This window comes from Balaenoptera borealis (assembly GCF_965194805.1).
Source record: "Balaenoptera borealis genome assembly, chromosome: 1".
Lineage (NCBI taxonomy): Eukaryota > Metazoa > Chordata > Mammalia > Artiodactyla > Balaenopteridae > Balaenoptera > Balaenoptera borealis.
This window is the reverse complement of record NC_138860.1, coordinates 141,202,446-141,222,539: the sequence shown is the minus strand read 5'-3', so window position 1 is coordinate 141,222,539 and position 20,094 is coordinate 141,202,446. Positions and strand designations below refer to the sequence as shown.

At 40.7% G+C, this 20,094-nt stretch overlaps 1 protein-coding gene across 20 annotated transcripts in view; it reads left to right on the top strand.

Annotated features, from left to right (window-relative positions):
• Window positions 1-19,826, top strand: part of PATJ (PATJ crumbs cell polarity complex component) — a 350,711-nt gene extending 330,885 nt beyond the window's left edge. For 10 of the 20 annotated variants that reach the window (XM_082356311.1, XM_082356308.1, XM_082356327.1 and 7 more), the window contains 3 exons: window positions 10,673-10,779; window positions 13,996-14,119; window positions 17,839-19,826. In XM_082356311.1, coding sequence (XP_082212437.1) covers window positions 10,673-10,779; window positions 13,996-14,119; window positions 17,839-17,985 — 378 coding nt within the window. In that variant the 3' untranslated portion in view covers window positions 17,986-19,826. The remainder of the gene's footprint in view (window positions 1-10,672; window positions 10,780-13,995; window positions 14,120-17,838) is intronic. The other 10 variants (XM_082356317.1, XM_082356312.1, XM_082356323.1 and 7 more) reach the window with 9 other exon arrangements.
• The last annotated feature ends 268 nt before the right edge of the window (window positions 19,827-20,094 follow it).

Below are 20,094 nucleotides of genomic sequence, written 5' to 3'. Positions count from 1 at the left end.
CCAAAATATATAAACAGCTCATGCAGCTCAATATTAAAAAAACAAACAACCCAATCCAAAAATGGGCAGAAGACCTAAATAGACATTTCTCCAAAGAAGACATACAGACGGCCAAGAAGCACATGGAAAACTGCTTAACATCACTAATTATTAGAGAAATGCAAATCAAAACTACAATGAGGTATCACCTCACACCAGTTAGAATGGGCATCATCCGAAAATCTACAAACAACAAATGCTGGAGAGGGTGTGGAGAAAAGGGAACCCTCTTGCACTGTTGGTGGGAATGTAAATTGATACAGCCACTATGGAGAACAGTATGGAGGTTCCTTAAAAAACTAAAAATAGAACTACCATATGACGCAGCCATCCCACTACTGGGCATATACCCAGAGAAAACCATAATTCAAGAAGACACATGCACCCCAATGTTCATTGCAGCACCATTTACAATAGCCAGGTCATGGAAGCAAACTAAATGTCCATCGACAGACGAATGGATAAAGAAGATGTTGTACATATATACAATGGAATATTACTCAGCCATAAAAAGGAACGAAATTGGGTCATCTGTTGAGACGTGGATGGATCTAGAGACTGTCATACAGAGTGAAGTAAGTCAGAAAGAGAAAAACAAATATAGTATCTTAATGCATATATGTGGAACCTAGAAAAATGGTACAGATGAACCGGTTTGCAGGGCAGAAATTGACACACAGATGTAGAGAACAAACGTATGGACACCAAGGGGGGAAAGCGGCAGGGGGGTGGTGGTGGTGGTGTGCTGAATTGGGCGATTGGGATTGACATGTATACACTGATGTGTATAAAACTGATGACTAATAAGAACCTGCTGTATAAAAAATAAATAAAAATTCAAAAATTAAAAAAAATAAAAAATAAATTTATAGAAATTTGTAAAAGAACTACCTCAAACCAAACTATATCTAGAGATTAAACAATTGGGGATATTGAAATAATTTTTTTAAAATATAGCACACTTACGAATGAGGCAGAAGTAAATAAAACTGTGGGAAAGTCATTACAGCTGGCAGGTAAATCACTGGCAATCTTTGTTTTAGATTTTTTTTTTATGTTGACCCTTTTTAAAGTCTTTATTGAATTTTTTACAGTATTGCTTCTGTTCTGTGTTTTTTGGTTTATTGGCCTTGGGGCATGTGGGATCTTAGCTCCCTGACCAGGGATCGAACCCGCACCCCCTGCACTGGAAAGCAAAGTCTTAACCACTCACTGGACCGCCAGGGAAGTCCCGCTAGCAATCTTTAAAAGAATTGATTTCTCTCTTTAAAGTTTATGGCAAGTCAGTAGAGAGCAAGGGAGTAGTTGGGAGCAAAGGACATAGAAAAAAAGATGGAGATGATGTTACCTCTGAAAAAGAGGATAAAAACTTTTTCAGGGGAGTTTGAGTCGGATGGCTTTCCTTCTAGGATGGTCATTTTCTAAGAATGAATAAAGAAAATATTTTGACATTTGAGAGAAATGCTTCTCAAACCTCAGCATGTTCCAGAACTATCTGGAGGGCTCGTTAGACAGACAAACTGCTGGGTCCCACCCCCAGAGCTGCTTATTGTGTAGGACTGGGGTGGATCCAGGAATTTCCATTTATAACAAGCTGCCAGGTGGTGCTGATGCTGCTAGTTAGAGAGCAACATGAGACCCACTGGAGTAGTGCATTCTTTAGGGATGAACAAAGGTTTGCACATGCTGTTCTCTGTGCCTGGAATACCTGTCTCACCCCACCTGTATCCCCTCTCTATAAAGGTACATGTGAGTAGTTCTTAACCTTGGTTGCCCAGTAGAATCACTGACTCTAGTATCGGTTCCTGGGTCTCACCCCATGGAATTAATTGGTCTGGGATGTGGCCTGAACACTGGGATATTTTAAAGCTTTCTAGGTGATTTATTATGTAGCCAGGGATAAGACCAGATGATCTGTGAGGGTTCATGATGGGTAGAAAGCCAAGTGATGCCAGAAAGAGGGTGATAAGCTTCGGGAAAAGCATCAAGAGCTAAAGGTTTGAAAGTTGAAGCAAAGACCTGGGGTAAGTTCTGTAGGACATGCAGGCTTTAGTGTCAGAAAGTTGTGCATCTTGAATCCTTTTAACTCTTAAGTTTCCTGTAGGAAACTGGATCACGGCTTCTTTCTTTCAAGGTTGCCGTAAGGGTTAAATGAGGTGTAACATTTAATAAAAATAGTGGATTGAAAATGTTAAGCATTAAGTAAGTGATACTTTATTACTCTCATTATAATAACATAGTCTTGAAGTCAGAGGATGCTAAAATTCCTTTTAAAATCCTAGTAGTGTGGTGGTTTTCCAGGTGGCATTTGAGGTGTGTGCCACTAGATGGTGATGTGACTAGGTCACTTTGCTTCTTCTTACTTCACTCCAAACTTAAAATATTTGACACTTCAGACCATTATATTTTGAAAACAGATACATTAAAATCAGTATATTCTGATGTCACTAGAATCAGTGTCCCTAGATTCTAAATAAAAACTTTAATCAGATATGCTTTCTAGTTCATTAAGTTACACCAAATGCCAGGCATGGGACAAAGCAAGCTTTTTTTGATTGTTCTGTAATGTGCCCTCATCTTAAGATGCCAGCTTTCTCAGGGGTCACCTTAACATGAAAGTCTTCCTGTCTGTTTCCAGCATATCTGCACTATGGATTTAGGATGCAGGCTGGGTGTAAGTGCTGAGTTTGTATTTTGTACTACAAGATTTGAGTCCTAACAAATCTAAAGGCTAATCTCATTCCTTTGCAAGACCAGCAAGTCAGGAAAGTTCTAAGCAAGGAGCTCAAGCTTTTATGCACTGTAATGTCCTACTTACCTGGAAAATATTTTGACTTCTCAATTCTTCAAAACATAATTCCCCAAACCTATTTTTAAGGAAAGGTACTCATCCTAGGGTCCATGCAATAAAGACCTGTGCTTTATTACTCAATTAGAAAATTTACCAAGTATACGTGGTTCTATTATAGAACGTACAAATCTGATTGAATTTAGTTTTGCTTTTAGCATAAATTATTAAATGCCACAAGGAGCCAAGGCACGAGAGAGCATATCAGAACAGATAGCTTTCCAAGGAGAAGACAAAATTTACGGAATTAAATATTGAAGGGGAAACACTCTGGGAGGGGGAAATTCATTTGGAGGGGGAAACAGAGTGAGGGGTAGGTGCAGTTGGAGGGGAAGCACGGGGGAGGGGGAGGTGCAGTTGGAGGGAGAAACACAGAAGGAGGGGAAAATTCATTTGGAGGGGAAAACACGCTTATTGGTTCATCTTCTTCCAGGGATTCAAAGGTCTCTTGTTCCTTAGGCTTAAAGGATAAGGCTTCTTTCCCATCCTTCTTTTCACAAGTCTCACCCTGGAGTGGAGTACTTTCCTCTTGTCTTCTTTCATTTCACAAGTCTCCTCCTCCTCAGGGGATGAGATCCCCTCCTCCTCTTCCTTTGGGTCAGCAGCCTCCGTCTGCTCAGGTAGGCACTTATTAAATGTTTGATCATAACAAGGTTGGGGAGATATGAGAAAACAACGTACTTTCATTAAGCGTCTGGTGAGTCTAAACTGATGATCACGTGGCAGCTCGGGAAACTCTGTTAATTTATTGCATGCGTCTCCATCACCCAGCAGTTCCATATCTAGTTCTCCACCTTAAAGAACCTCTCGGGATTTCCGTCGCAGTACTGTGTGCGACAATGAGGAGGAACATAGACTTAATAGTTTTGAACCAGGTTAATGATTTTGAAGGGTGAGTGGGAGGCAAGGCGCAACATCTGCTGCCTCCAGGCCCTGGGTATGAGGCATGAGAGGAAGGGCTGCTGATCTGAGTGGTGTAATAAAGCCAGACCATAGGCTGTGGATCTCATGAGATGGAGCTGGACCTAGCCGGGTGGAAGGACTCCAGACACAATGGCTCTTTCAAGTTGCACAGACCTTAGTACCACCATCACCTCAGGACGTCGAAGGCTGTCTGCCTTCCCCAGGAATCCCTGTCTGTCCCCTCCCCTCTCCATTTAGAATGGCATCCATATCTGCCTCCCCCGTTAGGTGACAGCAATGGCAAGCCTGCTTGTGGGAGAGTGGGGAACACATTTGCTTTCCCTGGGTTTCCTCTGCTCCCACCCATGTCCTCAGAACCTACCACAGAAGTTTGCACCCAGTAGTTCAAAATTTACTTTAAAAAAAAATGACCAAACTTCCCATTAGCCTTTTTGCCTTCCCCCTTCCTCAGACACAGAAATAGACCTCTCCCAGCCTCACCTCCAAGCCTAGTCCCCGGTGTTGCTGGACAAAGAGCACTTCAGACGCGGGGCTGAGCCAAGACTCCTAGACCACGGCTCTGTCTCCTCAAACTTGTATCCAACTGAACATGCCCTTCCAAGGTCGGGTTATCCCCTTTCACAAGTCATACCCAGGAAGGCCAATCAGCTCTGAGACCAAGAAGGTTGACGCAAATGCCTTGGGGCTGTAGAGTTATCCTGGGGGTGACGGGTTTGTCTCCTTGCTTCCCTGCAAAAGACCAAACTATCAGTGAAAATGCTTCACATTTCCCATCCAGCCCTTTGTATTCCACTCCTACAAAATAGGCAGGAGCTCAGGGATCCTAGGTTTTAATATTATCCGTTATTGAGAGGCCCATCTTATTTCAGGGTTGGGGGTGAGCGAGAGGCCTTCAGATTTTAGAGGGATATGAGTTTTTCTGTAAGGTGGTGCTGTATTAGTGTTTTTATATTTTCTAGCTAGATAAAGAAATTTAATTTTTACCCAAATAGAACTATGGCTTTGGTTTCACAGTTTATACGGACTCCTGAAAGTTTATAAAGTTCAAAAGCTTTCTTCCTAGAATACCCATGGTGTATAGATCTCCTACCTCCCAACCCCTCTCCTTGTAGTACTGGGGGGAGGGGTGCGTTTTTCCTGCCTGTTGCCCAGCACAGCCATGAAGATCAGCTCTACTTGCAGCTGCTTGTTGGACTCTCTGCCCCTCTTTCTTCCCAGCTCCATGTCTAGACTGTACTTCATTATATGCAGGGTGAAGCAGATCTCTAGGTGTGAGGGTCCAAGACCAGGTCTGTACCGTCTCACCAGGCGATTTGCCTCACACTGAATTCAATTAAAAGCACAGAGTTCCAAAAAAAGAAGAAAGAAAAAGCACAGGATTCTAGAGTAAAATGGCATGGGTTTGAATCCAGCCTTCACTCCTTAGCTGACTCGAGAAAGTTACTTAACCTCTCTGCTCCAGGTTCCTCTGTCTGTAATATGGGAATAATTATGGTACCTACGTCTGTAGGGACTTAGAAGAGTGCTTAGCATAGAGGAAGTGCTCAGTTTATATTCAGTATCATGGTGCTGTTATATGTTGAATAAACGAGCCAGTAAAGAAAGGAGCAGGTTGCCATCAAGTCTTGGCTTTTGAAGGTAACTTAGAAAAAGTAATATTTTACTGACTTTCTTCCTCAGCCCCATAACAGATAGTCTGGTTCATGGACAGCTGAGAGTACATGTCCAGATTCCCACCAGGTATAGGAATCCCCCCTCACCATATCCCAAATTGGTAGATTTTTGAGTCTCTGAGTCCTTTGCTTTGTGGGGGGCTCATGTCCTAACAAGTTGAGCCATTCCTTTCTGTAACTGCCTTAGTTATTAGATTTTTTCTTCTTAAAAAGACCCAGAACCAATCTCCTTGTAACCTCTATCAATCTCACTCTGTTCCATGGAAATTCAGAATATTGAACCCTGTACGCCCTATTCCTTAGGAAGGTTTTAGGTTCATTCATTTATTCATTCCACAAATGCTTATTAAGCAGTTGTGTGCCAGGCACCTTCACATTGAGAAGCTGTTCTTATCATGAATCCTGTGATTGGGTGGGAAAGACAGCTAACAGTCACACAGATACGTATCATGACGATTTGTAAGGAATACTTAGAGTGCTACGGAAAGGAAAACAGGGGAAATTAATTTAAACATGGGTAGTCAAAGAAGGCTTGTATAATGGAAGTGACCTTTAAGCTGATGCCAGGCCAGCTGGTTTGGTGGAGGGGAGGGGGCGGGACTCCAGGCAGAAAGAACTGTGGAATGTGGGGTGAAGTGGAAGATATAGATGGGATTAGAGGGGTAGGCTAGGAAGGACATTTGTGTGTATAGTTAGGGAGTCTTAATTTTATTCCAGGTACAAAGAAAGACCACTGAAAGGTTTTAAGCAGGGAAGGGCCATTATCCATTTTATATTTAAAAAGATAACTGGCTGTTGTGTGGAAGAGAGATTAGAAGAGGGTGAGTGGGGATTCCAGGTAAAAGGCAGCTGATGATGATTGACCGAATTAAGATGGTCACCAGAGAGATGAAAAGGAAACAAACTTGAGAAGTATATTGGAGGTAGAGTCCAGAGGATTTGGTGGTAGATTATTCACAATAAGCATCAGTTAGGTTAACATTCTAGTACCTTTCCAGCTGGACAGTCACCACCAGCCAACAATCGGATATTTTCAATATTATACCTAGTGGGTTTCTAATTAGGCAGCTGGAGGTGCCATCTATTAAGAAGAGGAAACCTAGAGGGAAAATGAATAGAAGGGATTTGGTTGTTGGATCAAGAATTTGGATTCGGTTGTGTTAATTAGGCTTTGAGATATTAAAATGCAGATGTTGAGTTGGCAATTGGATATAACAGACTAAGCTGGGAATTGTTAGCACGTTGTTGGAATTTAAAGCTGTGGGAATGTGTATGCTGTGACCTAGACCCTGAGTGTGCAAGTGGGAAGTGAGCCAGGACTGAGCCACGAGGGGTGAGTAGAATAGCAAAGATGGAAGCAGCAGGAGGAAAGCCGGAGAGTGGGTCATGGAAGTCTGGGTCTGGCAACAGGGATGGAAACTGGAATGGAGTGGGGTTTTGAAAATGATGTAGGCTGAGAGTAGGTAGGATTACATGCAAAGACAACTCCTCCACTACATTTGCTGGGGAGGAGAGGAAAAAAAAAAAACAGAAACTGGTGGTAAGTGCAGAGGAGTCTATCATTTTCTTTTTTGTTGTTTATCCTAAATATTTCCCCAATTTGTTCATTCTTTATATTATAGTAGTTCCAGAAGATCCTAAAACTTATGGATGGAAATGTTTTCCCCCAGAATAGGATGCTTCACCCAAAATGTGTTCTGATCCAGCCAGGGCTGGGGCCAGGGCCAGCCTGTGGCTTTCCTTGTCTAAATACTCAATTAATAGATGCAACTAAGCTTAACTATTTAGGCAGTCATGCCCTCTGTTGGCTTATTCTGAAACTGCAATCAAATCAAGGTCTTGCATTGTTGTCAAGCTAAGTCCCTTCACTCTGTACTTGAGTGCTATTATCTGGAAGAACTGTTAATCAGAAGCAGGGGTAGACCAGGAGTTCTTGAGAAAGAATCTCTGATAACTAGTTGAGGTGGAAGACAACTCCAGGATAAGCAGACAAGGCAGGCTATTTATGATTCCTCTTTAACAGATGAAGAAACTGAAACTCAAGCCACAGTATCATTTAAGTGGCAAAAACTGAACTTCAGATCTTCATTCTGTCAGAGTTATACCATATTTCTTCTTAATTCTTTGGAATGTTTTTGCAGAATAGAAATATAAGTGAATGTTTAAATGTTGGTTGTTCTATACTTTTGTTTGGGACCATCTAAAAGGCAAATCATAGGAAGTAAGAGATATTCTTTCTTTCATTCACCAAATATTAATTGAACACCTACTATATACTAGATATGTTCTACATAAGGGGCATACATTAGTGAATAAAACAGACAAACTTCATGCCCTCACATTCTAATATGAAGTGGTAAGACAATAAGGCATGATATATAATTAATTAGATAGTAATGGTAGTAAGAAGGAAGCATAAAGCAGGGAAAGAAGATGTTGTTAAACAAGATGCAACTGAGTGAGTTTGAAGATCTATTTGGCTTTACCCAATGATTCATGAATTGGGCAGCATCCCATTTAACAAGTAGAATGGCACTCCAAGGATCTATACAAAATAGAAGGCTTTTATAGGGAGACAGAAGGTGGAACAAAGAAGTTAAAAAGTGGGTTATTTCAGGCAAGGTCACCTTCCCTTCCTGGGAAGGCAGGGGGTCTTATCAAGCAGATCCCCTCACTGGTGTTGATGAGGAAATTCCAGACTGATTGGTTTAAAATTCCACTCCAAGGAGGGGCTGAAACTGCAGTTAGGTTAGGTGTTCAGTCCTAGTAGGGCTTAGCATACATGACTATTTTGGGCCTGTTTCTTTTCTTTTTTTTTTTAATTAAGTTTTTAATTAAAGTATAGTTGATTTACAATGTTATATTAGTTTCAGGTGTACAACATAGTACTTCAATATTTTTATGGATTATACTCCATTTAAAGTTATTATATAATATTGGCTATATTCCCTGTGCTGTACATTACATCCTTGTATCTTATTTATTTTGTACCCAGTAGCGAGTACTTCTTAATCCCCTTCCCCTATCTTGCCCCTTCCCACTTCCCTCTCCGCACTGATAACCACTAGTTTGTTCTCTGTATCTATGAGTCTGTTTCTGTTTTGTTATATCCATTCATTTACTTTATTTTTTAGATTCCACATATAAGTGAAAACATACAGTATTTGCTTTTCTCTGTCTGGCTTACTCCACTCATTATAATTCCCTCCAGTTCCATCCATGTTGTTGCAAATGGCAAATTTCTTTTTATGGCTGAGTAATATTCCACTGTATATAGACAGCACACCTTCTTTATCCATTCATCTGTTGATGGACACTTGTGTTGTTCTGTACTGTTTTCCATTACGGCTGCACCAATTTACATTCCAACCAGCAGTGTACTAGGGTTCCCTTTTCTCCACATCCTTGCCAATTTATTATTTGTGGTCTTTTTAACAATAGCCAGTCTGGCAGGTGTGAGGTGATATCTCATTCAGTAGGTTGTTTTTTCATTTTGTTGATGGTTTCCTTCACTGTGCAAAAACCTTTTAATTACTTCCCATTTGTTTATTTTTGCTTTTTGTTTCCCTTGCCTGAGGAGACAGATTCAAAAAACTATTGCTAAGACTTATGTCAGTGAGTGTACTGCTTATGTTTTCTTCTAGGAGTTTTATGGTTTCCAGTCTTGCATTTAGGTCTTTAATTCATTCTGAGTTTATTTTTGTATGTGGTGTGAAAAAAATGTTCTAATTTCACTCTTTTACATGTTCTTGTCCAGGTTTCACAGCATCACTTATTGAAGACACTGCCTCTTCCCCACTGCATATTTTTGCCTCCTTTGTCATAGATTAATTCACCATAAGTGTGTGGGTTTATTTCTGGTTTCTCTATTCTGTTCCATTGATCTGTGCATCTGTTTTTGTGCTAGGGGCCTGTTGTTTCTTTTTAAACAATATAAAATGTTGGGCTGGGGTGTTGGTGTGGGACTTTTCGTTAGGGTGGCCAAGGAGGGTGACTTCAGAGTAAAGACCTGAGGGAAGTGAAGGAGCTGGGGGCAGAGCATTCCAGGCAGAATGCACAGCACTCGCAAAGCGCCAAGGTGGGGATCTCTCTGGCATGTCAGAGGAACAGCCAGGGGCCAGCATGGCTGGAGCAGGGCGAACACAGGGGAGAATGTTTGGAGACGAAAGTGGAGACATAACTGGGCAGATCACCTGCAGATGACCTTACAGACCATCTAACAACTTCAGTGTGTGATCCAAGGGGCTCCAGATTTCCTTTGGATGGTTTTAAGCAGAGGAGTGAAGTAATCTTCTGAATTTTAACAGGAACATTCTAGCTGCTATAGACTGAGTGGAGGAGGGGCTGAAGCAGGGAGATGAGTAAGGAGGCTTTTGTAAAACTCCAAGCAAGAGATGATTTTACAGGGACTTCCCTGGTGGTCCAGTGGTTAAGACACCGCGCTCCCACTGCAGGGGACATGGTTTTGATCCCTGGTCGGGGAACTAAGATCCTACATGCCACGTGGCACGGCCAAAGAATAGAAGAAAAAAAAAAAGAGAGAGAAAAAGAGATGATTTTATAGAAAGACCAGTTGAATTTTATGAGGATTGAAAGTGGGTTGTGAAAGGAAGCATCAAGGATGACACCAAGGTGTTTGCTGAGACTGGAAGAATGAAGTTGCATTACCTGAGATGAGGAAGGCTAGGGAGCAGAGGAGGGGGCGGGGGAGTGGCTCAGTGCTGGACAGGTTAGATTTGAGATACCTGCTGGGCATACCATTAGGGAGGTCAAATTGGTGATTGGGTATGTAGGTCTGGAGTTAAGTAAGAGGTGGTGCTGGAGAGACAGATTCAGGAATTATCATTACATAGATGATATTTAAATTCATAAAGTGGTATGAGGTGCGATAACTAAGGGGATGTCGAGATGGAAAGATAAGAAGCTCCAGGAGTGAGCCCTGTGGCACTCTGATAGAGTTTTGGGAGCTATGAAAAACATGGCCAGAAGGTGGAAAGGAAACTGGTAAAGTGTAGTGTCATAGAAGCCAAATGAAGAAAATAGTTTGAGAAAGAATAATCCATTGTGTCAAATTCTACAGATAGATTAAATAAGACTGAGAACTGACCATTGGGTAGAGTATGGTTTCTCTAATTCTCCCCTGCCTTATAATGGATTGTCTTGTTCTGACTCCTCCTCCCCCGCCCAGGTTGTGGCAGATACCAATATAAGTGCCATAGCAACTCAGCTTGAGAACATGTCTACGGGCTACCCCCTTGGTTCACCGGCTGCCGAGCACCATCTGGAGGACACAGAGTGAGTATTCTAGATGCAGAGTGCCTTTTACGTGTGTGGGCAAAGCTCAGTGAGACCTTTTCCAGGTTGTAGAGTGTGCTCCCTAAAGGAGAGGAATGGGAAAGTACACATTACCTTTTCTAACTCCTAGGGAATCTCCAAGAAAGCAACAGGATTGCCCTACATCTCACAAGGCTTTGCTCCACCGCGTGAGTTCTTCACAGACTGTTACCACAGGGCCTGCACACACTGCACCTGGCCACTGGGACTGGTGCCTGTGCCCTCTCCCCTCAGAAGCCTCAGATTTATAGCCCAGATTCACCCTTCTTCATTACGCAAGGAACCAGGTTTCCTCAGTTTTCTAAGCTAAAATCTTGTTCTGAAGTTAAATCTTCTTGTCATGCTTGCTGGCATTTTTCACTAAAACCTGTCACTGCAGTTAAAGTTGCTCATTAAAGCAGTGTTTCTCAAACTAGAATGTCCACAAGAATAACCCAAACAGAATATTTAAAAATGCTAATTCCTCTGGCCCATTCTCAGAGATTCTGAGTAGGTGATCTAGGGTGGGTTCTCCGGGACAGTGTTGCTGCAGATAAGCCGAGGACCCACACTTCGAGAAATGCTGCCCAAAGTTATTCCTCTCAACTATACCAGTGCCTGGTCACTAGCTGGTGCTCAATAAATGTTTGTTGGCTGATCCGAACCCATTATTGGAATGATCTGATGGTCACAGCCATTCCCAACTTTTTCCTGATTGTTCATTAACTTAAATGACAGCTTTGAGTTTGTTTTTCTTGAGGAAAGAATATTAAACTAGGCTCATTTTACTTTTTTGTCATTATGAAAGTAATGAACGCTTGCTATTAAAATGTGACAAATACATGAAAGTATAACATTTTCAGGCTACAGTGGCCATTTACTTAAAAAAAAAAAAAAGAAATCAGGACCCTTATATGAAGAATAGTATACCCTTAGCATCCTTTAACATGTCCATGGAACTACCGAGATGCCCTGTGATCTTGGGTCCTTTGCTATGATTCCACAGCTCCTGGCAGGTTGGGAACTACTAGCATAAAAGAATTTAAAAATCACTTATAATCTGACCACTGTTAACATTTGGAGATTTTTTTTTTTTTTTTTTTTTTTTTACTAGTCTTCTAAGTGAAAGTAAATTAAAACTAACTGAAAGTGTGAGATAAATGGAGGTAAACTCCATCGAATGCTGCCAGTGGAGGAGTGAAGCTGCATTCCTCCCTCTCCTGGAGAAAACAGGCTCTAATTGTGAATAGGTACAATTATGAAGGTCTCTAATGATTTGGTGGCCCCCAGGGGCTAGCTCTAAAACAATGGCTTTGGACATCTAGGTTCCCATTTCAATAGGGGCTGGCTGTGTTTGAAAGAGGAGACATGAATCAAGCTCATGTCTAGCCAGTGGCCTGTTACTGAGAGTGCTTATAAGGCCACAAAGTGATGAAACGTAGAGCCTTATTCATGACGTCATTACCATTCAGCCACAGGGGATAATACTTCATTATTTCAGCAGATATTTATTGAGTGCCTTCCTAAGGCTAGACACTACAAGTGCTGGGTCCTGAGGACTCAAACTTAGAAACGTAGGTGAAGGCATTGCCCCAGTCCTCATAGAACTGCCAGAGGATTGGAAAAACAGACCCATAAATCCATGGTTATAAAAGAGTTGGTAAGTGTTGGAGAGCTTAGTTCAGTGAGAGAGAGAAGTAAGCACAGAGTCCTGTGAAGCCATGGAAGAGAGGCATAACTCAGCTAGGGAGGGTCCTTGGAGGCACTAATGCTTAACCTGAGTTTTTAAATAATTGGAAAAAACAGGAGTGGCATTTAAAACAGGTAATAATATATACAGTATAGATGTTCAGCAGTTACTATGAATGCCTGCTGTAAACAACCAGCAAGTGCATAGCAAACAACTGGTATCAGTGGGAAGCAGCTGAAAATCAAGCTTAAAATAAGCCAGGCAAAATCGAGGAGGAGGAGAGGGAAGAATATTCTAGTCAGACAAAACAGCATATTCAAAGGTTGCTCATATCCCAGTTTTGCAAATTTCTCTGAGTACACGAATGGCTGCATTTATATCAGATGGCTCTGCCTCTCGGACGTGCATGCTGCCGCAAAACAAGTGACCCTGCCAGGATACGCATACAAATGTCCTGCAGATGAGACGACAGGGCCCAGGTACCAGAGTTCCTTTAGGTTTTTACCCTTTGGACAGCCACGTATGGGAATAAGAAATTGGCGTTAGTTAAGCTTAGCTTTAACTCCTTGAGCCCACACATGTAATTTAATTTTTACCCATGTTGTTTCTGAGAGAGATGACTTCCACACTGGACAAAGCTTTGAAAATCTAAATTATGCATTTGAAACAAATTGTCTTTATCCATTTTGCTTCACCTTGGTTTCTCTCTTCTCTCCTGGATTTCAGTTCTCATTTACATAGTCGTGATTCTGAGGGTGTGACAGGTGCAGTGCTTGGTGCTGGGAATGCCCAGAGGGCGGAGACTTAAGGAGTTGATAATCTGGTAGAGGAGAAAGATGGTTAAGAAATCATGATACAGTATGACAAGTGCTATATGGAAATCTGGACCAAGAACAAAGGGAGCACAGAGAAGGTGGGGGTGAATGCTTCCAAGGGAGTCAGGAAAGCATCGCATTGGAGATTGGAGGTGGGTTTTGAAGAATGAGTTCCCACACTCAGTGGAAGTGGGGATCAGGTGCAGCGAGGATATTCAGGCAGAATAACAGCAGCCGTTACTGAGCTCTAGGGCTGCCGTCACCTGCTCTGTTCAGAGGTCCACCTGTGCACTGCGGTGTACACCAAGCTCAGGTGGTACCCTGCCTCTCCATCTCCATGCACGTTCTTCAAAGATGTAAAGACAGTTCTGTTCAGCTTTAGACAGTAAGTTTAAAAGTTAAAAACAAAGCAAAAAAAAAGAGTGCTTGGACAACTTCAGCATCATGACTTTATTTTCAGTTAAAAAACAGTGGGTTTTATGAAAGAGAAACCTCTAAAACATCAAAAATATTGGCATGGTATAGGAAATTCAAAAATAAGTTTCTAGATTGCTTTCTGCCAGTTTGATTTGATAAACTGACCATCATCATTTCGCAGTATGAAAGTCTCTCTCAAATCTGTGTTCTTCCATTAAAATGAAATTCCCTCTCAATATCTATTCTTGAATTAAACAGCGTGCATTGTGTTTTCAGAACACCTCCACCTAAGATTATTACTTTGGAGAAAGGCTCTGAAGGATTGGGGTTTAGTATTGTAGGGGGTTATGGAAGTCCCCATGGAGACCTGCCAATTTATGTCAAGACTATATTTGCAAAGGTATTTTTTTCCTTTTTACTGTACTTTTTTTTTTTTTTTTAAACTTAGGTGAGATTTTTTTTGTGTTTTGCTTTGCTTTACTTTGGGTGATACCTGAATGTGTGCATGTATGCTTGTTTCATTTTCATCTTACAGGAAATTCCCACACCACACTAGTGCAAGAAGTGTTCTTTCATAAAAGTGGAGTCACAAGAAGTGTAATATTCTTTAGACCATTTTACAAAAGTAGATGCTAACAGATTTTAAAGAGTGTCTTCTTTCAACAGCCAGTGTAAGGAATATGGCATGCTCTTTGGAAGAGCTCTTTGGCCTTGGAAGTATTGTTCTTGCTAGAACAAAGATTTAGCTTTCTACTTTAAGATATTGCAGAGGGCCATGGCATAAAGCTTTGTACAAGCCTGGGATCAGTGCAACATTAATGGCTGCCCATCACTAAAACCTCAGGATGCTTTAGCTGAAGGTGGTTTCTCTCTTCCAATAGTCTGCCAAGTACTTGCAGGATCAACCCAGTGAGTTAGACTAAGACTGGATAACGGGGGACTTCCCTGGTGGCGCAGTGGTTAAGAATCCGCCTGCCAATGCAGGGGACGTGGGTTCGAGCCCTGGTATGGGAAGATCCCACATGCTGCAGAGCAACTAAGCCCGCATGCCACTACTACTGAAGCCCATGCGCCTAGAGCCTATGCTCCACAACAACAGAAGCCACTGCAATGAGAAGCCCGTGCACCGCAATGAAGAGTAGCCCCTGCTCGCCGCAAGTAGAGAAAGCCCACGCACAGCAACGAAGACCCAACGCAGCCAAAAATTAAATAAATAAATTTATAAAAAGAAAAAAACAAAGAGTGGATAACAGTATCTTTCAAGAATTAAGTAGTCCAATTCATCCTACTTAATACACAGGTCATAGTGTAGGTTTCTGCTACTGCCACTAGATGGCTCTTAGATAAGTTTTTAATTTCATTATTAAAGTTGGAATTTAAATTTGTTATAAACTAAAAGATCTCTGAAAGTATTTAGTTTTGATACTACAACTTTATTCTTCATTGCTTTTGTCACAATCATTTGTTTATTAATTGATCCAATTGCCTCCTAGTGCTTTATTTTCCTAAAGAAATAAAGGCCTTCCAAAGAAGAAATAAGATAGATTCTTTCTCTTTCCAGAAGGCTGTACTATACACTATATACAAGTTTGCTTTTACCTATGCAGATCTTATCACCTGTTAATTGGGTGTAACCGTGACCTGACATAAGCCTTAAGTCGTTTGGCGTTTGCTTTTGGAACGCATTAGGCAGCTACGGAGTTACACACCTGTTTCCATCTTGCTAGGATGCCTGTCAAGGGGGCATGTTATTCCCATACACATATCTGTTGACCTGATGATGGATGAACAGGGAAAGGAAAGGCAGATCAGAAACATTCTGGATGACAGTGCTGCCCCAGTCTGATAATTCCCAAGGTGGATAAACCACCTACAAACCCTCCTTTTCCTATGATAACACCATAAGTAGCTGTGATAATGATTCTTTGGGAGGATTGTTATACTTTGCATTTGAAAGAGCCAGCTATGGAGATAATGACAGTGGAATGGCTGCAAAGTGAGCCCCCACTACGCTAAAGATTCCCCCCATAGGAGTTTTGATCTAAGAACTACAGTTATATGTTTTCTTTTTTTTTTTAAACACTGAACATACATTCTTTAAAATGTTTATCTCTGATTCAGGTTTCTGGATCTCAGATGTCCACAGGGTGGACACAGGGTGTGGATTATTACGTGACCTTTTTGGTGTCCTAAGCATCTTTTAACAGTTCTCTTGCTCAACTAAGAAATTAATTTGGCCCATCCAGGTCTTTTCTTCCCCTCCAGAAGTAGGAAGCATCACAGACACTTAGGGTGTGTAGGATTTGCGAGGCTTAATCAGTCTGATTAACAGGCTGTCAGGGCCTTCCATTTTCTTTCAGGTGTTTGGTTGGAAACTTCAAAACTTCAAAATCAAAGCCAACTTTAGATCTTAGTCCCTTCAGCAGCCGAATTTTACCATAAGCCAACAAGAGATTGGCCTAAAGACTTCAACAACCCTGAAAATTGAGGGAGCAGTTTTTTTAAGCCTGTGAAATCTGAAAACATGAGTTTGATCATCATTCATTTCATTTTATTATACTACCACCATGATTGAGTAAATACCGTGTGCCGTACACTTAATCCTTAGAACAGGACGAAAGATAGATAATAGAGCCTATTTTACAGCATAGGGAAGGCGAAGTGACCAAACTAGGACATAGCAAGTGGGTAAGACCACGTTTCCAAGCTAGATGGAGGTCTGTCTGTGAGCCATTTATTTCTTCCTTCCCTTGTTTAGTCTACAGATGCCACATTAATAAAGTAGGAGAGGAGATTCAGGTCAGTGTAATTATCAAGTAAGCACGGCAATACCTGAAATGGTGTACACATCCTAGGAAGTTGAAAAATCGACCTTTTTTGGCGTTAGTGAAAATGAAAACTTGAAGAGCTTAATGTGCTTTTTAAAGAACTAATTACACAGGTATCTGAGGTTAACTGAAACCCTTAAATCTCAGCATGTAAAATTTATTAAAATCAAGTTAGATTTATCCGTTAGCATTACTTGTTTAATCCTGTCTTCGGTGCAGTTAGCACACTTTCTTAAAAGAAAAAAAAATTTGAATAAAGCTGCAAATTATTTAATCTTGGTATTTTCCCCCCAGGTATTTTCCTGGTTTTGAATATTCTTTATTACATCTTTTTACAGGAATTCCACCCTTTTCACGGCTTTGAAATTCTAGATAATTCACCCACCACCTCAGGACCTCCATGCTGTAGGACACAGGTCTCTGGAGTGTTAGTGCCTCTTAGCTCGGCTTCTGCAGGAGGCCATCAGCGACCAGGTGCCCGCGGGCCTTGGTTAATTTCCCCAATAGTTCGACATCATTTAGAGGACTCTTTTGGCACTCACTTTTCAAGGAGTTCTCACAATTACCCCGACAGATGGAGAAAGCTTCCTGTGAATCATTTTCTAGGTCTTTTCTTTCCTTACTCGTCCAAAGTATTTCTAGTAATATCATGGCGTTTTTGATACTCAGCTTTAGAATGACGAAAAGCCCAAGTTTCACTTGCTTTGTGCCGTTCGGAAGAGCCATGCATGACTGAATATGTAATGAAAGTAGTCATTTAGAAACCTATTAGATGGATCAAAGGTAAAGTTGAAGCTATTGAATATGATATTGCAAAATTTTAGGAATGCTCCACTTCTGTGTATTTATATATATATATATATATATAGAACAGCTTTATTGAGATATGTGCACATACCATAAAATTCACGCATTTAGAGGATAAAACTAATACCAGATTCAGTTCTGCCTTTGTATGCTACATATTAATGTGACATGATATGACATTCAAATTCCATTCAGTACTGAATATTGAAATAAGGTCCTACTTGTATTAAAAGAAATGTGAACGTCAGGACATTTCTACTAGTATGTTATGTAAACAATGCATAATTATGATTACTATTCAACCATTATTCAAATAACATATCCTACATTTTTCTTAGTTTTCTTAATTTAAAAATATTACCTAGAAATAACTTTAATTGGTAGTTTTAAAAGTTTTTCTTTTAATATGCACACCATAATATTAATATTATTTGAATATTAATTGCATCGTCCTAGATTAAACTGGAATGTTTCTTGTTTGCAGGGAGCAGCTGCAGATGACGGCCGATTGAAGCGAGGTGATCAGATTTTAGCTGTTAATGGTGAGACTCTGGAAGGTGTTACACATGAGGAAGCTGTGGCCATTCTAAAACACCAGAGAGGAACTGTAGTCTTAACTGTGCTGTCCTGAGCCTTGGGTCCTGATCACAAGATAGATGTGGTTGTAGAATATCCATAGGAAGACAGAGTTCTGAGGATGAAAAGCAGCCTCAAATAAAACCCACCTTCATTCTTACCATCTCAACCTCTCTGCCTGGGAGAGATGGCCCAGGTTTCACGTGAATTTCCCAAGTTGACAATCTGATGTTTCCCAGATTCTCTCACCTCTTAGTGAGGTTAATTTCTAACAGCTGAGTCTTATGTGTTTTGCATTTAACGTCAATGTTTATCAACTAGTAGTAAGTGGTTCTGATTATATTTGCTGAAATAGAAGTTAACAACCTCTCATTCCTTGTGTCCTTCTCTCCCCATCCTGACTCATACGGAGGCTGAGCAGCAACCAGATCGCATCCGATGAACAGAAACAAATGTTAAGCAACTTGTCATCTCACTCATGATTTACGTATGCTAATTGTCTCTTCAGATACACCAGAAAACATTAGCAGTGTAATTAACTTAGCAGTGATGCCCATGATGAAATACCAGATTCTCCTGTGGGAAATTACTGTGCTCTTTTCTGTATGACTTATCGTCAAATAAGCCTCAAATTCATTTCTCTGGGTAGATCTTTATAAGTTAGTCATTGGTGATTATGATGAGTCAATTTGCAGACTGTAATCTAAAAATTCTGAATGGCTTTCTAATTGTTTTCTTAGCTACATAAATGCATACTACTGAGAAAATGCACCTTCTTCTCAGCAAGAACAATTAGCATCCATATTCTGAATTCTAACAATGCTAAGTTATGTTCAAGTCTGGGAAGTTCATCTGGAGTTAACAGCATTTCAGTAGGCAGGCATCATTCCCACACCTCAGGCTTCAGACGAGGAGGTGGAAGCCCCAGAACCACACTGCAGAGATCAGCGAGTTTTTACTAAAGTCAGCCAAGGTCTGGATGGCCTTGGCATTGTGCAAAGTGGAGTGACAAATTTGAGTATCCCTCCGCTTGGCTCCATACCTGTCAGTCGAGCAGCACACAATGTAGGAACATAGATGGAGCAACGCACTTAGCCACAAAGTGACTGAACAAATGGACTGAGCCTAGGAATCAGTGATGGCTCCTTGGCGACTGTTTTCTGGTCTCCAGGCAGCCTCCCATTTGCTGAAGTGTGCATGCTAAGAAAGCAACTACAGCAGAAAATACAAGAATACCTTTAAAGTTGGTTCGGGGCCTTCTTATTCAGGTATTAGCAGGAAAAGTGGGGGGAGGGAGATGCTTATCAATGAATGTTATAGGTTCTTCTGTGAAAAAATGCACCACAAAAGATGAGTATCAGAATGGGTAATAGAAGTAGTGTGGCATTATTTACCTAAAACACAATGCTGCAAATGATTCACAATAATTATCAAAATGTAATGGGCTCCAATTTAAAATGTTATTTAATAAGTATAGATTTTAATTGAGAACTATCTTTCAGTAGATGTAATCACAAAGTGCATTAACTCTTGTTGGAATATTTTGTGGCTATTCCAAAGTATAGAGTGCCTAAATTTCATGTTGAAAATGTCTTTCATTACTGGTATTAAGTTTTCTGAATTTACACATGGCTTTTGAAATGTCTAATGTATCCCAAGATACGCAGTGTTGTTAGAAATTATTTTTCAATGCATGAGAACCTATCAGCCTCAGAACGTTCTCTGTTAATTGTATCTGCAAGGACACCTCAAGCAGCCAAGAAGAAATAAAGCCCAAATAAAACTTGAAAATGCACCTTAAAAAAAAATACATACATATGTTATATATATATACTTTTGAAATGTGATTCTGCTTGATTTTGATGGAATGGCCATTAAATACACATTTTGAAGTAACATATCATTGTTTTGTTTCTTTACACATTATCCTTTTAGGACACACTACAACAAGTCTCTTGATAAAGGAATTGTGGTGCTTTATACTCCTTGCTGCAGTAAATTGATATAACTGTTGCGTCTCATAACTGGTTCTGTCTCTGCTTGCATGACTAGTAAATAACTGCCTTCCCAAAAACATTTTTTTTTTTTTTTTGCATCAGAACTTACCAAGCTAAGAGGATATGAAGATGGGAATTTGTGAAAGGAGTAGTTCTCTCATAGCCAC